Here is a 20,301-nt window from a genome sequence, read left to right on the forward strand (position 1 = left end):
CTGGTGAGTTTCCCTGTGTCAAACGATGCTGTTGAGCTAGGTCTGCTCATTCATTGTTAAAAAGTAAGTACTGTGTGCCTATCAGACAATTTCTAAAGTCCCTTCCAGCTCTAGAAACTATAATTTATATGTGACAATGTTAATTGGGGAAGGGCAATGTTAATTTCTTACAGAATATTCAATGATTAATGTTGCTTTCTTATAAAAATACCTTTGACAGAGCTACCTGCCTTTATATTCTTTTATTTAAAGGAGCCTGAGGAGAAAAAACACCCATGCCTTCTATATTTCAGTTAACAAACGTGAGGCTCCGAACATTTGGTAAAGTTCGGGCTGATTAAGAATTTATGCATAATGTCAAAAATTCTTGCACAAACGTGAAAAGGACCAGCTCTCGAGTCTGCAGTGATTTAGAAAGCAGAACTCCTAAAATGATAAATCTCCCCCCTGAGCTCTGACACCGAGCTGCAGCGGTCCCACCGTTTCAGATGCCCAGGACAGAGATTTATCTATGTTTCATCAAGTATGAAAAATATATGGATGGAGGGGTTTCCGGCCAGTGCCCCTCCAAGTCTTCAAACCACCTCCATTAATGTCAGCAGGCTCATAAATTTCTCCTGCATTCTAAAGAAAGCAGCTTGTGCCACCACACAGAAGCCTCCGAAAGTGTCACTTGCTGCCTATAAATTCACTTACACTCAATAAAGGCAATTGGCTACACATGGACTTAATTACCGTGGCCCTTGTTGGGAAACCGAGGGGTTCGCCGTCTCTCAAAGGAGAGGAGGAGAGAGTAGTGTATAAATCGAGGTGATGTCTCAGTTTCACTTTACAAAATCTGATTTATTCCTTGATGTTTCTACTTATTAGTGGGCTATTTATTAACAGTTACCATTCCAGGAGGAAGCCTCCTTCTCGATCCCAAAGTATCACTGTTGCTCAGGCTCCACTCCTACAGGAACCTCCCTGCCCTACCCTGTGCTCACGTTTATTTTATTAAAAGGAAGAATATATTACCGATAACACACTCGACTATCTAGACTTTGATTACTCTTCTGCTGAGAAAATGATTAATATACTATATTTTCACCTTTTGTCTTAAATATTTATCTGTATAGAAAATTTAATATGCAAGAACAGATCATTTCAGGAACGAATGCAGAGAATTTTCTGTTTAAATAGATGCCCATCCATTTCTGTTCACACACCTGTCATTTTAAACCCCAGACACCATTCATTCATTGACCCTTCTTCAGTCAAAGGAGCCTCTGCCCTTCCTAACTCAGGAGTCCAGAAAGCTTAGGAAGGCAGACTCAAGGGGAAGGGAAGTTAGCAAAATGTCCACGTTTACATTCCAAACTCGGTTCCTATGCCCTACTTTCAAAAAGAATCATTTACAGACAGCAACAGAGTGATTACAGAAAAGGGAAGCTTTAGAGTTCAAGGTTAATTCTGAAGCTCCTCTGACCTGATTCTATCAAGTGACAAACCCCTGTTTATGGAATAAAGGCATGACAGTTCCTGTCTGGAGCAACACGCGTGCTGACGTCTGTCACCATATGACACAGAAGGGAAACGTCTGCTGTGTCAAACCCAGAGGCTTTATACCCAAGTGATAGCCTGTCCAGCCTTGCAGGGTATTAAGTGCCGATAAAGGCTCCCAAGCCATCCAACTTTCACAGTTAAGAGTGGCTTCAGCAGAAAGCCAGGAGATTGGGGGGCTTTCATATCTCCAGGATAATACTGGCTTTAATTTTTTCAGTGATTCTCTGAAATCCCTAGGGGAACTACCTACACTTTCCCTCCCCCAGGAAGGGCTGGCCATGCCTCCAGCCCAAGGCTGTGTTAAGTTGCTTCAGTTGGGTCCGACTCTTCGTGACCCTGTGGACTGTAGGCTGTCAGGCTCCTCGGTCCATGGGATCTCCACACAAGAACGCTGGAGTGGGCTGCCATGCCCTTCTCCAGGGGATCCTCCCGACCTGGGGATGGAACCCACGTCTCCCGCATTGCAGGTGGATTCTTCACCACAGAAGCTCTGGGAAAAGCTACTCAAAGTATTATCCCAGGTCCAGGACTCTTAGCATCTCCCAGGAGCGAAATTCAAACTCAACACCAAAAACACAGGCAACAAAAGTAAAAACAGACAACTCGAAGCGTGTGAAACTAAAAGCTTGCGTGCCACGGAAGAAGCCATCAACAAAATGAAAAGGCAACCTACAGAATGGGAGAAAGAGTTCATGAACCATGTATCTGATAAGGGATTAGCATCCAAAATATATAAAGAACTCCTACATCTCAACAGCAGAAGATCCCCGGATAACCTGGTTTACAAATGGGCAAAGGAAGTGGATAAACATTTCTCCAAGAAGACACACAAATGGCTAACAGGTACACAAAAAGACGTGCAACATCACGAATCACTCAGCTCAGCTCAGTTCAGTTCAGTCGCTCAGTCGTGTCCGACTCTTTGTGACCCCATGAGTCGCAGCACGCCGGGCCTCCCTGTCCATCACCATCTCCCGGAGTTCACTCAGACTCACATCCATCGAGTCCGTGATGCCATCCAGCCATCTCATCCTAGGTCGTCCCCTTCTCCTCCTGCCCCCAATCCCTCCCAGCATCAGAGTCTCTTCCAGTGAGTCAACTCTTCTCATGAGGTGGCCAAAGTACTGGAGTTTCAGCTTCAGCATCATTCCTTCCAAAGAAATCCCAGGGCTGATCTCCTTCAGAATGGACTGGTTGGATCTCCTTGCAGTCCAAGGGACTCTCAAGAGTCTTCTCCAACATCACGAATCATTAGGGAAATGTAAATCGAAGCCACAATGAAGTGTCACCTCACAGGTGTTAGGATGGCTATTATCAGAAGAGGAAAGATGTGTTGACGACAAGCATGTGGGGAAAAGTGGAAAAAACCTTGTCCACTGTTGGGAGGAATGTAAACTGGTTCAGTCGTTATGGAAAAAAGTATGGATGTTCCTCAAAAAAATAAATAAACATAGAGTTACCACAGAATGCAGCAACCCCACTACTGGGTACATGAAAGTGAAAGTGAAAGTCACACAGTCGTGTCCGACTCTTTGCGACCCCATGGACTACACAGTCCATGGAATTCTCCAGGCCAGATTACTGGAGTGGGTAGCCTTTCCCTTCTCCAGGGGATCTTCCCAACCCAGGGATTGAAGCCGGGTCTCCCGCATTGCAGGCGGATTCTTTACCAGCTGAGCCACAAGGGAAGCCTAAGAATACTGGAGTGGGGAGCCTATACATATATATATATCTGGGTATATATCCAACGGAAATAAAATTGGGATCTCAAAGTATTAATATGTACCCTGTGAAATAACAGAAAAAATGTATGTTGGTCTCTGCCTCCAGTTCCCAGCACAGGAACTAAATACCTTGGACTTTCCTGGGTGACAGGAGAGTATTCTGTTTTAATGAGGTGATGCTTGGTGGGCTCCTGAGTGGGGCTAGCCCCCAGAAAGACCAAGCCATGATTAGCAGCTTGGAAGTTTCAGCTCCATGCTCTATTGACTAGGAAGGCAGGAGGAATGAACACTGAGTTTATGGTCGGTCATGCCTATGTGAAGAAAACTCCATACAATTTCCCAAAGTCAGGGGGTTTGGAGAGCTTCTGGAGCTGCAATGCTGGTGTCTGGAGTGGGGCGTGGCAGCTGGTGCCCCTCCCCACACCTTGCCTGTGTATCCCTTCCATCTGGATGTCCACTTGTATCCTTTGTCATTTCTTTTTATAATAAACAAGTCAGTGTGTTGCCCTGAGTTCTATGTGCTATTGAAGCCAACTGTCAAACCCAAGGGAGGAGTCCTGGAAACCCAGATTTACAGCCGAATGGTCAATAGCATGGGTGACAATCTGGGGTTTGAAACTGATATCTGAAGCTGGAGGGAGCAGTTTTGCAGGGCTGATCCCTTAACATGGGGTGGGAGGGGTGGTCTGAGGCTCTCTCTAGGGAGGTCAGAACTGCACAGAATCATAGGACACCCAAGCTGGCCCTGCAGAGAACAGCTTAATGTGTGGACAACCCACACACATGAGGAGTCAAAAGGCAGCATGGTCAAAGCGTGAGTCAAGGACACACACACAGGAGGAAATGTTTTCTTCTTTTACACACATCTATGTTCAATGCAGAGTACATCATGAGAAACACTGGGCTGGAAGAAGCACAAGCTGGAATCAAGATTGCCGGGAGAAATATCAATAACCTCAGATATGCAGATGACACCACCCTTATGGCAGAAAGTGAAGAGGAACTAAAAAGTCTCTTGATGAAAGTGAAAGAGGAGAGTGAAGAAAGTTGGTTTAAAGCTCAACATTCAGAAAACTAAGATCATGGCATCTGGTCCCATCACTTTGTGGCAAACAGATGGGGAAACAGTGGAAACAGTGTCAGACTTTATTTTTGGGGGCTCCAAAATCACTGCAGATGGTGACTGCAGCCATGAAATTAAAAGACGCTTACTCCTTGGAAGGAAAGTTATGACCAACCTAGATAGTATATTCAAAAGCAGAGACATTACTTTGCCAACAAAGGTCCGTCTAGTCAAGGCTATGGTTTTTCCAGTAGTCTCGTATGGATGTGAGAGTTGGACTGTGAAGAAAGCTGAGCACCGAAGAATCGATGCTTTTGAACTGTGGTGTTGGAGAAGACTCTTGAGAGTCCTTTGGACTGCAAGGAGATCACGTTTCTGTCAGCCAAGACGAGGAAGTTCTAGAGATCTGCCACATGGCATGGAGCTAGAGTTTACAGTACTGCACACTTCACGTTTTTGCTAAGAGGGTGTAAGTGATATTACACGCTCTCAATGTACATGCAACATTAAATCAAGAAAAGAACGGGAGGTAATTATAGAAAATTCAGACTCCTCCCACTGAGGACCTACTGAATCAGAGCTTCGGGGGCAAGGGGGATCTGTTCTGACAAGCTTTTCAGCTGATTTGCTCTTTTTCTTTTTTTCAGACCGTGCCACATGGGATGTGGGATCTCAGTTCCCCAGTCAGGGCTTGAACCTGTGTCCCCTGTATTGGGAGCGCAGAGTCTTAACCACTGGACCAGCAGGGAAGTGCCGTGAACTGCAGGGTGAGAGGCACTGCAGTCTGACCTGATGTTAATTACACAGTTTAGCTGGACCTTCAGCTCATCTACTGTATCCGCGAAATCGCAGGCACTCTGCTGGGTTCGGTGAAAACCTGAGGAAGACCCCACTGCCCTGCCCCTTCCCCCAGAAGCTTGCAATCCAGAGGGAAACACACAGGTTCGGTGGAGGGGACCTGCGGGCTAGGGATGTGACCTGGAATAATCTATGGACCTTAGAGAGACAGTCTGGCCACTGCACTTGCAGAAGAGCCTCAGGGCCTGTCTCTCCATGGGACTTGGTGCACGGACAAGCCTATAGCTGCTGGGTGCTCTCCGTCTGATTTACTGTCACGATGGACAGCAAAATATGCGATTTCACGCGGGTGTGCACCCGTCCCGAAGGCCTCTCTGAGTAATGTCGAAGACCTTGATTTCTCATCCACCTCTTCTTATGTCCCCCATTCAAGCTAATATATTTTCCACCAAAGCCAACAGCAGAAAAAAAGCTCTTCACCTTCTCAGAGGAGTCATCCACACGTGTTCATGTCTCTTCCACAGACCACAGCTGCTTTGGAGAATTTACTGAAACTATAATTACACAAGGAATTCGAAATGATGACCTGCAGTCACCTCCCCTGGCCATCCGTTTCCTTCTATCCTCCTGAAATCTCTTTTTAGTTTCTGAAAGGAACTCACGCTCAAAGGAGAAAACCTGGAATATAAAGGCAAAGAACAGACAGAGCCGTGGTTCCATTCCCGGGAAGGTATCGATCATGAACATTCTAGTGGTTTCTTTTTGATGTCCTGCAAAGTCCTCTGAACAATTCGGAACCTTCCCCTGAGGACCAATCCGGGTTTGACACAATGATCAAGCTTCCGAAAGCCTCTGCTCACCCTGGCTTTAGTTCTGCCAGGAGCGACCCCAGCTTTTAGCCAAGCTACCTGACTGCCCTGAGTCTGCTTTGTCACCTGCAAAATAATTGGAGTCAGCCAGCATTCTCAAATCCCACGGTTCCTCTGTGGCTCTCTCCCGTTTACTGACACAGACTGTCACCACGCTCTGCAGAAAGAGGCTCAGAGGCTGGGGCAGAGAAGGAGCTGGGAACAAGGAAAGCTCCGGGCTTCCAGGCAGTACCCAGTGAGCAACCCGGCCGTAGGCAACTGCCATCCTTTCCCACGAAATGACAGCACAGGAGTCCAAGACGCATAGGTCAGGGTTTCGGCTGCTGGGATGTTCACGAGGAGGATATGAGTTCAGTGTCGCGGGAGCAGCAAGGCTTTTGGAACCAAGGGACCTGAGTATCAATGGCCTCTCGTGAGTCACAGACTCTAAGAAAGACACTCAACGGTTCCCAGCCCTGGGGTCCCAGAAGAGCATCCATGGGAAGCACCTGGCGAGATCCTCTTGGAGAAGTGGTCAGGGACACAGGTCCAAAAGGAGGGCCCAGCTTCCTAAGGAGTGAACAGTGATGGAAGCCTAGGAGATCCCAGCCAGGGACAGCAGCAGAGCTGGATAGGAGAGATCCGAATGTCTTTCCTGAAAGAGACATTCACTTTTCCAGGCTGATGGGGAACTCTGAGGTTCTGCCCTGTTCCAAACACCTTCCCAGTAGCATTTTCAGCAGATTTCTGCTTGTGGGAGGTCTACTGGGCAGTGAGAGAGGAGTCTATAGGTCTGTCTAGGTCCATAAACCTTAAAATCACAAAGCTTCACTTGCTGAATGGTACCCAAAAGGGCGAATTTTACTGAATTTAAACTCAATCTTAATCTTCAAAAAAAAAAAAAAAAATTAGCAAAGCATTCCAGGACTTCTTCAGGAAGAATGTATATTTCCTGGTGATCTGTAGACATGTCGCTCCTGTAGACAAGTCACATCCCAGCTCCCCACCCCGGGACTAGAAGCGCATTCCACCCTGTCTAATTTCTATTTGCCTGCCCTGTCATTATCCCCTCAGCTTTATCCCCACCCCCAGCCCTCACAGCCCTTCCGCCCCGGCCTCCACCACCAGCCAGTCCCTCCTGCCATCAGGAATGTAGCATTTTGAAGAGATGCTTGCAGCTGCAAATATAAAGGCCCAGACCCAGGAATGAAAATCAGAATGCTTTGACTGTGGCAGCTATTCCACACTGCAGGCTTGTATGTCTGAGAATGTGCTGGCTTTCTGATATCAGCATTGGCTGTTCTTTCTGTCACTGATATGATGGTGTCATTTAAAATAATTACTGAGGCCGGATCATGTGCCACACACTGTCCTAAGGACTTTATATATACTATTCTGTTATCCTGTCTGTGAGGTCAATATTGTTAATACCCTCATTTTAAGATGGGGAGAAAGAGGCACAGCGAGGTTAAACAACTGGTTCAAGGTCACACAGCCTGTAAGTGTTAGATCTGGGATCTGAACCCAGGCAGCCTGGCTCTCAAGACCACCCCTGCTGCGTGCGCATGATCTGCTGTGTACTTGCTTACAATACAGAGCATGACAGGTGCCCTCCCATCATTAGATTAAACGGCAGAGGCATTTTATTTCTCAGCCAGGCTCACCCTGCTGAGGATGAAAATCATTTCAAGACCCCAGAGTCCTGCCTCTTTGCTATCACTTCTGATTGACTGACCCAAACCTGCCTCTTTGCTATCACTTCTGATTGATTGACCCAAAAGGGCGAATTTTACTGCATTCTAAGACTATCTTAATCTTCAAAGCTATGACCAACCTAGACAGCATATTAAAAAGCAGAGCCATTACTTGGCCAACAAAGGCCCGTCCAGTCAAAGCTATGGTTTTTCCAGGAGTCACATATGGATGTGAGAGTTGGACCATAAAGAAAGCTGAGTGCCAAAGAATTGATGCTTTTGAACTGTAGTGTTGGAGAAGACTCCTGAGAGTCCCACAGACTCTCAGGAGAGAGATCCAACCAAGTCCATCCTAAGGGAAATCAGTCCTAAATATTCACTGGAAGGGCTGGTGCTGAAGCTCTAATACTTTGGCCACCTGATATGAAGAACTGACTCTGATGCTGGGAAAGATTGAAGGCGGGAGGAGAAGGGGATGACAGAGGATGAGATGGTTGGATGGCATCACTGACTCGATGGACATGAGTTTGAGCAAGCTTTGGGAGTTGGTCATGGACAGGGAGGCCTGGTGTGCTGCAGTCTGTGCGGTGGCAAAGAGTTGGACAAGACTGAGCAACTGAACTGAACTGAATCTTCAAAATTAAAAAAAGATTAGCAAAGCATTCCAGGACCTCTTCAGGAAGAATGTGTATTTCCTGGTGTGTTGGCTTAAAAAATGGAATAAGGCTATGTCGTTTACACCATTTCCAGATTCCTCAAGATTACACGGGTTAAGAGGAGTCTGCTAAGAGCCCAGGAGAAAAGCCACAGGGCCAGTCCTAGGGCTGCCACCCCACCCGGGGTCTCACTTCTCTCTAGATTGAAGGTGAGCTGGATGCCAGGCATAGTTCAACAAATTAAGATGAAAAATGGGGGTGGGGAGAAATGGTCCACACAGGACCATTTGCAAGGAAACAAAGGCCTAGAATCAGAGCTGGCAGCCACTCAGGTGGCTCTGATGCCCGTGTAAGAGACTGTGCATCTTCAACGACAAGAATCCACAGTTCCATAGACTTCGAGGTTCTCCTTGAAGAGGCTGGAGGAGGTCACTTCCAAGACTCCTTTATGGTACTTCAAAATGAAGGTCAGCCACGGACAGTGAAGCTTAGATGACAGTTCAGGGAAAGTCCCAAGCCGAGAGAAATACCGGTTACAGCGAGAGATGATCTCAAAACAAGTATTCCCATGACTGTGTCATCCAATATGGAAGCCTCCAATGACACATGGCAGGGCTTCCCTGGTGGCTCGGTGGTAGAGAATCTGCCTCCAATGCAGAAGACACAGGTTCGATCCCTGGGTCGGGAAGGTCCCCTGGAGAAGGAAACGGCAAACCACTCTGGTACCCTTGCCTGGGAAACCACATGGACAGAGGAGCCTGGTGGGCTACAGTCCACAGGGTCTGAAGAGTTGGACATGACTTAGCAACTAAACAATCACCACAAAACTGTATGTAAATAACTATAGTTTAGAGATCACTTAATAAAAGAGACATCACAAAGAAAAGCATATGAGTGACTGGGAAGTTCACAGAAGAAATGCTACCAACAAAAACACTGAAAGATTTCCCAACTCTTCCAAATCATACAATAAATGCAAATTAAAAGATTACTGAGAAGTCACTGTTCTCGTATCAATTTGGCAGAATATTAAAATTATAGAAACTGATTCATTAGCCAATGCATCTATCCAACAGAATGTTAAACAATCAGAAAAGACCTCTTTTGGAAAATATTTTAAGGACCAAAGGAAATCCAATGTTAAATTTTTTTAAATTAGAAAAAAGATTCATAAAACTAATTAAAATATACATTATACACAAGAGAAAAATACTGGAGAGCAATTTGCCAAAAATTTTTATAGTAGGTATCTCTGTATACTAAAATTGTAGATTTTCTTCTTAAACTCAATCTTGTAAATTTTCTACAGTGAGCATGTATTACTTTTACCACTGGAAAAAGACTTCTTTTAAAATAATTTAAAAATTGACTTGAGAAAGAAATCCTACTTTTGACAACTACAAGTATAGACTAAATGCGCTAAGAATAAGTATTCTACATTATGGGAGTTTATATTAATTGTAACTTCTAGTCATTTTTTATTTGTCACTGTGTGCCCTGTTGGAATTTATTCTGAGGATTGATCAATGTTTCATGTTTAAAAAGACAATATTTGCTTTTTATTTGCCTTTGATTTAAAAAAGCAAAGAAAAGGATTTTATCAAAGTCAGTCAGATAAACGTAATCCAATTATGAAAATAAATCCACCCTTGATCTTGCATTACTTCAAAAGAATGGGTCTTTAGTCTGTGTGAATTATACACAGCACACCCATGGGACCTGCTCTAACTTAGCCTCCAAACTGCCAGGTCAGCAACACCAGGCTGGAATGTTCTCAAGGGGACTGGCTAGGCTGGGAGCGCTGGGTCTTCAAAGGAAGCCCAGAGCCAGCGGGGAAGGGCGGCTCCCAGGAGGCACAGGGTCTCCCATGACCCTTCAGCATCTCAGATAGGGAGGACAACTCAACTAGCCAGCCTCCAGGCACCCTATTCTCTCATCAAAAGAGAATTTCTAAGAGTGCTCTGCAGGTATTGTATTAATCTACTTTTTTTGTTTGTTTGTTTTTAACAGGGTGTTTTAACATTTTAATGTTTATTTTGGATTATCCCAAACTAACGTCATGCCTTTCTTTACTTTCTAATATATTTTCAACGAGGCTTTTAATTACAAAAATAATACTCATAAAAAAGACTTCTAACTGTACAGAAGAATATAAAATAAAAAGTAACATCACTACATGAAGTATCATCACTTCAAGGCATATAGATGGGGAAGCAACAAAAAGAGCAAGAGACTTTATTTTCTTGGGCTCCAAAATCATTGCGGATGGTGACTGCAGCCATGAAATTATAAGACGCGTGCTCCTTGGAAGAAAAGCCATGACCAACCTAGACAGCATATTAAAAAGCAGAGATACTACTTTGCCAACAAAGGTCCACATAGTCAAAGCTATGGTTTTTCCAGTGCTCATGTATGGATGTGAGAGCTGGACCACAAAGAAGGCTGAGTGCCAAAGAAACAATGCTTTCAAACTGTGGTGTTGGAGAAGAGTCTTGAGAGTCTCTTGGACAACAAGGAGATCCAACCAGTCCATCCTAAAGGAAATCAGTCCTGAATATTCATTGGAAGGACTGAAGCTGAAGCTGAAGGTTCAAATACTTTGGCCACCTGACGCAAAGAACTGACTCATTAGAAAAGACCCTGTTGCTGGGAAAAAGACTGAAGGCAGGAGGAGAAGGGGACGACAGAGGACAAGGATGGTATCACCAACTCAACGGACATGAGCTTGAGCAAGCTCTGGGAGATGAAAGACAGGGAAGCTTGGCTGGCGTGCTGCAGTCCATGGGGTCACAAAGAGTCAGTCGTGACTGACTTGAGTGACGGAACAACAACAAAACCACTATTCTTGTCCCCAGTGGTAGCCATGCTAACAAAGTTTCTAGAGAATCCTTTCAAAAATTTTCCACGCATACACAAACACATATTTTAAAATCCATGTATGAATATATCTTTGTATATGTGGGTATAGATTATATATATTTTAGCTTATTTGGGGTTATAATTGTACACAGTGCTTTCAATTTGGTTATGTTACCTTTTAAACTGGATTTTAAAAGTTTATATAAAAGTAAAGAGGGCTTCCCTAGTGGTTTAGAATGGTTAAGTGGTTTTTATATATATTATATATATATATTTATATATTTTAGCTTATTTGGAGTTATAACTGTACAAAGTGCTTTTCAATTTTGTTATGTTACCTTTTAAACTGGATTTTAAAAGTTTATATAAAAGTAAAGAGGGCGTCCATGGTGGTTAAGAATGGTTATGTGGTTAAGACTCTCCCTGCCAATGCGGGGGACACTGGTTCAATCCCTGGTCCATGAGTCAAAAAGAAATGAACAAATAAGAATCTTTTTTTAAAAAAGTAAATAATTATTTCATCTGCAGGAAACGTATTTGTGTGCATCTGTTCTCTGAAGTCCTCAGAAAACAGAAGAAAGTTGCTGATAAGGAAGGTTGACGAACAGAGGGCAGATCATCTTCATTAACTATGAAAAGGAAGGTTTCAGTTAGAAACCAAGATGATTTAAACAGAAGGCAATTCTTTTGAAAGAGCTACCTTTCTACCTAAATTTCCATATTGCAGAAAACCATCCCTAATGCATATCCTCCAGACATAGTTAGGTAATCAAATAAGAATGGAAAACCTCAGCCCTGCTGGTCTGCACAGGTCACTGCCTGGATGGGAAATGTGATCACCACTGTCCTTTCTCTGCAGCGGGCACCGTCCTCATGGGGGCATCCACTGCTTCAGGGGAAGGGCCCAGGGGTGAGCAGCTGGCTACAACACAGCGGGAGTAATTACGGCCTGCCTCTGGGGCTAAGTCGCTCATCTCTCAACAACCCCACGAAACGGGTCTGAGTCTTGTCCACATGTCACAGATGAGGAGACGGATGGCACGGAGAGGCTGAGCCACTTCCCGAGGCTGCACAGCTGTCCTCGGGCTCCGGTGTGTGTGCTCACACATACCGCCTGCAGGAGGAACGGGGAGGGTGCCAGCAGAGCCCAAGGGGGAGACAGAAAGGAATTGCAGGGCGGCCCTGAGTGGGGGTGTCATAAAGGGGCTGAAGCTGAACAATAAGCTGGTGGTCCAGGCCAAAGGGGAAGAGAAGGCAGAGGAGTGAGGACACCACCTGGACCTTGGGCCCCAACCTCCAAAGTCTCAGACCAGGAGGGGATGAGTGCTAAGACCCAGGCAGAGACCCTGGAGTGGCTGGAGAGCGTCATGGACCGCCTGGGTGATGCGAGGTGTCTTCCTGTGTGTGCGGCACGCAAGGGGGTTGGATGGAGCCGGGAGCAGGGGACCTGCTGCTGAGACAGCCCACTGGTCTCCAGAGGCCTGAGCATGGCACCCCGGGTACTCCTGGGGAACATGGGGCTTGGGAAGGACTCAGCATCCCAGCAGTATGAGGCCTGTTCAGGAGACGAGAGGTTGGAACTGCAGCTGCCCAGGGACTCATCCCGGCTCCCAGCTGGTGCTACGAGGATTGGTGACTTCGCTCTGCAGTCAGATGCCATGAGGGGACATTCGTGATGGGAAGGCATCTGAAGTGACGGCAGATAGACTCAAAGTACACAGTTAACATTAAAGAGACTATTTTAGACCAGAAGAGATTGCTACCTGTTAAGCTTTTCCTATACTGCAAGCGGGGGTTTAGTGGAGGGGGGTGGTGGGGCAATCTGAGAACAAGGGATTAGAATACTCAGTTTTGGTATTTGAGTAACAGAAAGACATGCTATTTTTATAAATAAAATGCTAACATCTTTGCTGGTAACTATATCTTTTCTTTGATATATTTGCTAACAGCTTTATGGATGTATACTTAATATATAATAAACTGTTCATGTTCATGGGGTTCTAGCAGTAGGAATACTGGAGTGGTTTGCCATTCGCTTCTCCAGTGGACCACACTTTTTCAGAACTCTCCACCATGACCTGTTCGTCTTGGGTGGCCCTGCATGGCATGGCTCACAGCTTTATCGAGTTGCACAAGCCCCTTTGCCATGAGAAAGGAGAAGAGGGCGGCAGAGGATGAGATGGTTGGACACCATCACCGACTCAATGCACATGAGTTTGAGCAAACTCCAGGAGGTCGTGAAGGACAGAGGAGCCTGGTGTGCTGCAGTCCACAGGGTTGCAATGAGTTGGACATGACTGAGCAATGGAGCACACACAGTGTTCATATTTAAGTGTAAAATTTGATAAGTTTGAGATACCTATCTATCTACCTATCTATGTATATTTTATATCTCCACGAAACCATCAGCACAATGAAGAGAGAGGAGGAAGCTGATAAAAGAGAACCCGTTTTGCTATAAAATATCCCTGAAAACACATATAAAGAGAAAAACTCACAAAAGTAATCAATTTTGAATTTTAAGAAATCATAAATATTTAAAAGCTCTATTTATAACTAAAGGACGAGCTCCCCAGTCAAAACCATGTAACTCTGATATCGAACATTCCAAAAGAATCTTTGTTATAAAATTTAAGGATTATTGAGGAGATACTGTGTTAAGATCCCATACAGAGTTAACGCAAGAGAAGCTTACCGACAGTTTAGGTTTTCCTGAATCACTTAAAGTAACCGATGTATGGCAGACACCTGTTGCTGCGTGGTAAGTCACCCCAACAGTCAGTGACTGAAACGACACACGTTACTGTGGGAGGGGAACCAGGTGTGGCTTAAGCAGAATACCCGTGTCTCAGGGTCTCTGCCCCTTCGAGGCTGCAGTCAGTGTTGGCTGGGGCCGCAGCCTCCCTGGAAGGCTCGCCCGGGGGAGAAGGCCCTGAGTTCACACATGTGATTGTGGACTGGACTCTGTTCTTCTCAGGCTGGAAGGAGGCCCTAGGCTCCTTGCTGGCTATTGCCAGGAACCTCTGTCAGCGCCTTCCAAGTGGGCCCTTCTGCTGGGCAGCACCTGACTGCTCTCAGAGTCAGAGGGAGAAAGCAAGCGAGGGACCGGGAGGCAAGCAAGACGGCAGGTTCGCTGTCGCTTTTGCCGCATTCTTTCCTTTAGAACTGAAGTTCTAGGTCTGCATCACACACAAGGAGCGGAGGGCATCAGCGGGGGAAGAGGCGGGGTCAGCAGATGCCATCCGCCTACCGCAGGGATTTGTCGTTGTTCAGTGGCTCAGTCGTGCCCAACTCTGCGACCCCACGGACTTTGGCACACCAGGCATCCCTGCCCTTCAACTCTTAGCCTTTTTTACTTTTCTAAAATGAAGCCAGAAAAGCACAAGAATCTATATCAGGATACTTCTATGCTTAAAAATATCCCAGGACATCACCCACCACAGAAGAGACTGTCAGGACAGACGCCCTGCACTCACCTGCATTCGATGAACCAATGACGGATCTGATCCTGAAGGTTCTCCTTGATGTCGGGACCTTCTGTGAGTTTCAGGTCGTCCTTGATTGTGACTAAGGCATCTCTGTATTGCTCTTCGTGCTTTATCTGCACCTTATTCCTCAGGTGGGACAGCCTGTCAGCCTGGATCACTGCAGCACTGACTTCATTAAACAAAGGAGGCGGATTCTGAAAATACAGGCCAAAAGGTTTGAGATCATGAAGGTTATAGTGCTGGTGAAAAATATCAGACACTAGTGAAACATGTCAATATCTTCAATAGTGTCTTACCCAGGGCCCTTAAGAAGTACAAACAGAACGAAAGAATCAGATCTGGCAGGAGAACTTGAAGGAGTGATTCGCCACCGTGGGGAGGAAGGATCAGATCACTTGGTACATTTTCGAGAAACTGGCTGGGGGTGGGGGTAGGTAGCTTAAAAAACGCATACTTGGTAAATCGTTCAAAAATCTTTCAAGTTACAGAAAGTAAAGCTTTTCTAAATCTTCTTGGTTAGGGGGAGAGAAAAGAATATAGAGTAAGAAAGCAAGAACCGATGAAAAGAGTTTTGGGTGTTCTGATTTCAAGAAAAAAACGCTACCAGGATTTCCCTGGTGGTCCAGTCGATAAGAATCCGCCTGCCACTGCAAGGGACATGGGTTCAACTCCTGGTCTGGGAAGATTCCACATGCTGCAGAATGTCGAAGCTCGTGTGCCACGACTACTGAAGTGCTCACACCCCAGAGCCCGTGCTCCATACAACAGAAGCCATCACACCGAGAAGCCTGTGCGCCACAACCAGACAGCAGCCCCTGCTCACAACTAGAGAAAAGCAACAAAGACCCACAGCGCAGCCAGAAGTAAACACACAAAATTATAAAAAGAACAAATCATGTTAACAACACAAGCTACCAATACTAAAAATGCATTGATTCATAATATTTTGTGCTGGATTTTATTGTCTTCTCTGCTCTTGATGTTATTAGGTCTGTCTTGTCTGTATGATGAAATACTGTAAAATGCTGTACTTCTGTGCGGATCTTCCCATGTTCATTCAGGTTAGCAGCTTGAAGTCGGCTACGGGAATATTTACACCATCAGTTAGTTCAGTTCAGTTCAGTCGCTCAGTCGTGTCCGACTCTTTGCGACCCCATGAATCGCAGCACGCCAGGCCTCCCTGTCCATCACCATCTCCCGGAGTTCACTCAGACTCACGTCCATTGAGTTGGTGATGCCATCCAGCCATCTCATCCTCTGTTGTTCCCTTCTCCTCCTGCCCCCAATCCTCCCAGCATCAGAGTCTTTTCCAGTGAGTCAACTCTTCGCATGAGGTGGCCAAAGTACTGGAGTTTCAGCTTTAGCATCAGTCCTTCCAGAGAAATCCCAGGGCTGATCTCTTTCAGAATGGACTGGTTGGATCTCCTTGCAGTCCAAGCGACTCTCAAGAGTCTGCTCCAACACCACAGTTCAAAAGCATCAATTCTTCGGTTTTCAGCTTTCTTCACAGTCCAACTCTCACATCCATACATGACCACTGGAAGAACCATAGCCTTGACTAGATGGACCTTTGTTGGCAAAGTAATGTCTCTGCTTTTGAATATGCTATCTAGGTTGCTCATAACTTTTCTTCCAAGGAGTAAGCGTCTTTTAATTTCATGGCTGCAATCACTATCTGCAGTGATTCTGGAGCCCCAAAAAATAAAGTCTAGAAATGAGCAAATATGACAGATGAAGGCTTGATTTACTACTTTGATTTGACTGTGCAGACTTACGTAAGTGGTAGAGAGAAATAAAAGTGCAGATAAACATAAAAGTGTGTCATGTCTGTGTCACACTGTGAATAGCACAAAAAATTAAGGAAACATTCTTCCAGCATTCAAAAACTATCATCTGAATCAGCAAAGGAGTCAACTTTTAAAAACAAAAAGTTGAGTGAGTAACGTCCTGGCATAGATTTTCCTGTTTCACTTTCCTCTTCCTCATTAACACAAAGAAAAATATCAGTCAACATTCACACTGAAACGACACTCATTTGTCAACTGCAACCACAGGCTGACAACAGATACATGGGTTTAGTAAAAATCAAGGAAGGTGCTCTGAGAGAATCCACAGCTGCGTTGAATGTGCAAGGAAGAGAAGTGCGTATTTCACTATTATTTGTAAATTGCATGTACATATCCTATATCAATGACATGGTAATAAACATAGGTCTGAATGAATACATATGCCTGTGTTTCTTTCCAGAGAGTCAGGGTTAAGCATTATGTGGGAGATGTGGGTTCAATTCCTGAGTCGGGAAGGTCTCCTGGAGGAGGAAATGCAACCCACTCCAGTATTCTTTCCTGGAAAATTCCATGGACAGAGGAGCCTGGCAGGCTACAGTCCATGGGGTCACAAAGTTGGGCACGACTGGGCACACAGAGCGCAGAGCCTGGGGCCTGGGCACATCCGAGATCAGAACTCAGTTGCCTGTGGCTCCTTGGTCATCTGCATAGCCCTCCACTGCCCACCTCTGTGGGCCTTCCTTCCCAAAGAGGCTCTTTGGGATGGGACAGTTAAAGAGTCCTCGGAATCTAGGGCAAAGCTTCTTGCTGTTTAGTAGCTAAGTCCTGTCCTGCTCTACTGTGACCCCATGGGCTGCAGCCCGCCTGGCTCCTCTGTACATGAGATTACCCTGGCCAGAATACTGAAGTGGGTTGCCATTTCCTTCTCCAAAGGCTGAGCTAACCAACCTCAAAAGGGTTTTTTTTGTCAAATCAGAAGCATAAACAAATCTTCCTCTTCCTGGAAAAGTGAACAAGATAAGCCAAGGGTCTGAAGAGGAATGCTAACGTGGACTGTGGGTAGAGTGAGGAGATGGGGTGGGTATGGGGAGAAAGAACTAGCATGTCTGATAATGTTCACACAGACCAGCAGTTCTCAACCTGGTTTGTGCCTCAGTACCTTTGTCAGTCTGGGGAAGTCTACGGATTTCCTCTCAAAATAACGTTTTCAAATGCAGGCTTCCCTGGTGGCTCAGTTGGTAAAGAACCTGCCTGCAATGCAGTAGACCTGGGTTCGACCTCTGAGTGGGGAAGATCCCCTAGAGAAGGAAGGGCGACCCACTCCAGTATTCCTGCCTGGGAAATCCCATGGACAGAGGAGCCTGGTGGGCTATGGTCCATGGGGTCACAAAGAGTCGGACATGACTCAGCAGCCAAACCATCACCAAAGATAAAATGCACAGATTTATATGGGAAACCAATTACATTGACACATAGCTCTACCTGGTAATGATTAGCTGGGATTATGGACGATTGAGAGAAAGGCCACAGAGATAAAGTGCCATTTTCATCACATCGTATCAAGGGTGCACACTGTCAGCAAGACTTATGGCTGATGATGCTTCCCTGGGTCACCTGACTTAGACTTCACACTGCCCTCTTTGGAAGAAAGTCATTAAGTGTACCCCCAATTAAAAAGTGAAAAGTTAAGTTCCTCTCCTTGAGGATACAGCTTCTAAAATTATTTGGGATCACGCAGCATAGATGATTTGTCTGTTTGCTCACATCTATTAATTTATTTGATCTTGTATTTATATCCGTATGGCCTCATGGATATTCATTTTACACTTCGGGTTATAATCCAGTGCTGCTTTATTGTTTTCTTTTCTACTTGTCCCAGTTTTGATCACTGGGAGCTCTTCCAGTTGGCTCCTGTGTCACTTTGAAAAACTTCCATCATTATTTGCATGTGTTTCTGTGGTTTTAAAAAATATGTTCATTTTACATATACCTAATTGTTAAAACTTCAGGAATTGTCTCCCCATGAGTATCATACCCCCAAATCCAAAACAACAGGGAAAGATTAGTTGCTTCAATAAATGGTGTTGGGAAACATGAAGGAGAATGAAACTGAGCCCTGATCTCACACTATATACAAACATCAACTCAAAATGCATTAAAGACTTAAACATCAAACATGAAGCCAGAAAACAACTCAAGAAATAAAGAAGAGGCTTCTTGACAGTTGTCTTAGCAATAATTTTTGGGGTGTGACACCAAAAACACGGGCAAGAAAAGCAAAACTAGGCAAGTCGAACTATACCAAACTAACAAGTTTCTGCACAGCACGGAAACAAGAAACAAAATAAAAACGCAACCTACAGGGAGGGAGCAAATATTTACAAACCACATATCCAATAAGGAGTGTGGAAAACATATAAGGAACGTATGCACCTTAAAAATAGCCTAGACAGGCAAGGAACTAAGAGACAATTTTTGCCAAACAAGACACACAAATGGCCAACAGGTATATGAAAATGTGTCAACATCACTGATCGTCAGGAAAATGCAAACTGAAGCCACAATGAGATAGCACCTCACATCTGTCAAAATGGCTACTATCAAGTAGAGAAAAGACGAGAAACTGGAACCCTTGGGCACTGTCGATGGGAATGTAAACTGGTGCAGCCATTCTGGAGGTTCCTCAAAAAATTAAAAACAGAACTACTGTATGACCTGGCAGTCCTACTTCTGTGTATATATTCCTATGGATGTGAGAGTTGGACTGTGAAGAAGGCTGAGCACTGAATAATTGATGCTTTTGAACTGTGGTGTTGGAGAAGACTCTTGAGAGTCCCTTGGACTGCAAGGAGATCCAACCAGTCCATTCTAAAGGAGATCAGCCCTGGGTGTTCATTGGAAGGAATGATGCTAAAGCTGAAACTCCAGTACTTTGGCCACCTGGTGTGAAGAGCTGACTCACTGGAAAAGACCCTGATGCTGGGAAAGAGTGAGGGCAGGAGGAGAAGAGGACGACAGAGGATGAGATGGTTGGATGGCATCAATGACTCGATGGACACAAGTTTGGGTGAACTCCGGGAGTTGGTGATGGACAGGGAGGCCTGGCGTGCTGCGATTCATAGGGTTACAAAGAGTCGGACACGACTGAGCGACTGAACTGAACTGAATTCAAAGGAAATGACCTAAAGAGATATCTACACCCCATGTTCACTGTGGCCTTATTCACAATAGCCAAGATATGACTACAACCGAAAGCCAGGGCCCAGTTTAGATCTGAAACTCCCTAGCCTTTTGTTTTAAGTTTTTTTTTTTGTTGTTGTTGTTTTTGTTTTTGGTTACTGTTCCTTTACAATTTCCTTCCTCTGTTCCCTTCTTTTTTTCAAGGAACTACTGCAATTTTCTTTATACACGTCCCTCACCCATCACTTTGTCATTTGGCTATTTTTTAGGAGATTTCCTCAACTTTTTCTTTCAACTTTATTTTTTGAAATTTCTATTATTATATTTTAACTTTTCAACAGTACTGTTCTGTTTTTTTGGTTTTCTGTTGGTGGGGGGCATGGTATTTTAATTCCTGGATTCAATAATCTGTTTTTGTTTCTCTAAGGTTATTACTTTCAGAATTTCGTTTTTCGTTTTTATTCTCTTCCTCTTTCTCCTTCCAATTTCTTTTCTGTTGCATCTCTGTTTCTCCTAAGTGACTGGCAACTCTTTGATGCTCATCCTTATTTAGGAGGAGGCTCCCAGACCTGTCTGGAAGCTGTGTAGGGTAGCTGCTGACTGCTGGGGGTCAGAGCTGTTTTGTCGGAGGTATCTGAAGATGGGCTTCCCTGATAGCT

At 45.0% G+C, this 20,301-nt stretch overlaps 1 protein-coding gene across 3 annotated transcripts in view; it reads right to left on the minus strand.

The window, feature by feature from the left end:
- Positions 1-20,301, minus strand: part of IQCA1 (IQ motif containing with AAA domain 1) — a 186,156-nt gene that overhangs the window by 121,607 nt on the left and 44,248 nt on the right. For all 3 annotated transcript variants that reach the window (XM_040231828.1, XM_040231830.1, XM_040231829.1), the window contains one exon: positions 14,664-14,869. In XM_040231828.1, the coding sequence (XP_040087762.1) occupies positions 14,664-14,869 (206 nt within the window). The remainder of the gene's footprint in view (positions 1-14,663; positions 14,870-20,301) is intronic.

Source organism: Oryx dammah, unplaced genomic scaffold (assembly GCF_014754425.2).
Source record: "Oryx dammah isolate SB20612 unplaced genomic scaffold, SCBI_Odam_1.1 HiC_scaffold_28, whole genome shotgun sequence".
Taxonomy (NCBI): domain Eukaryota; kingdom Metazoa; phylum Chordata; class Mammalia; order Artiodactyla; family Bovidae; genus Oryx; species Oryx dammah.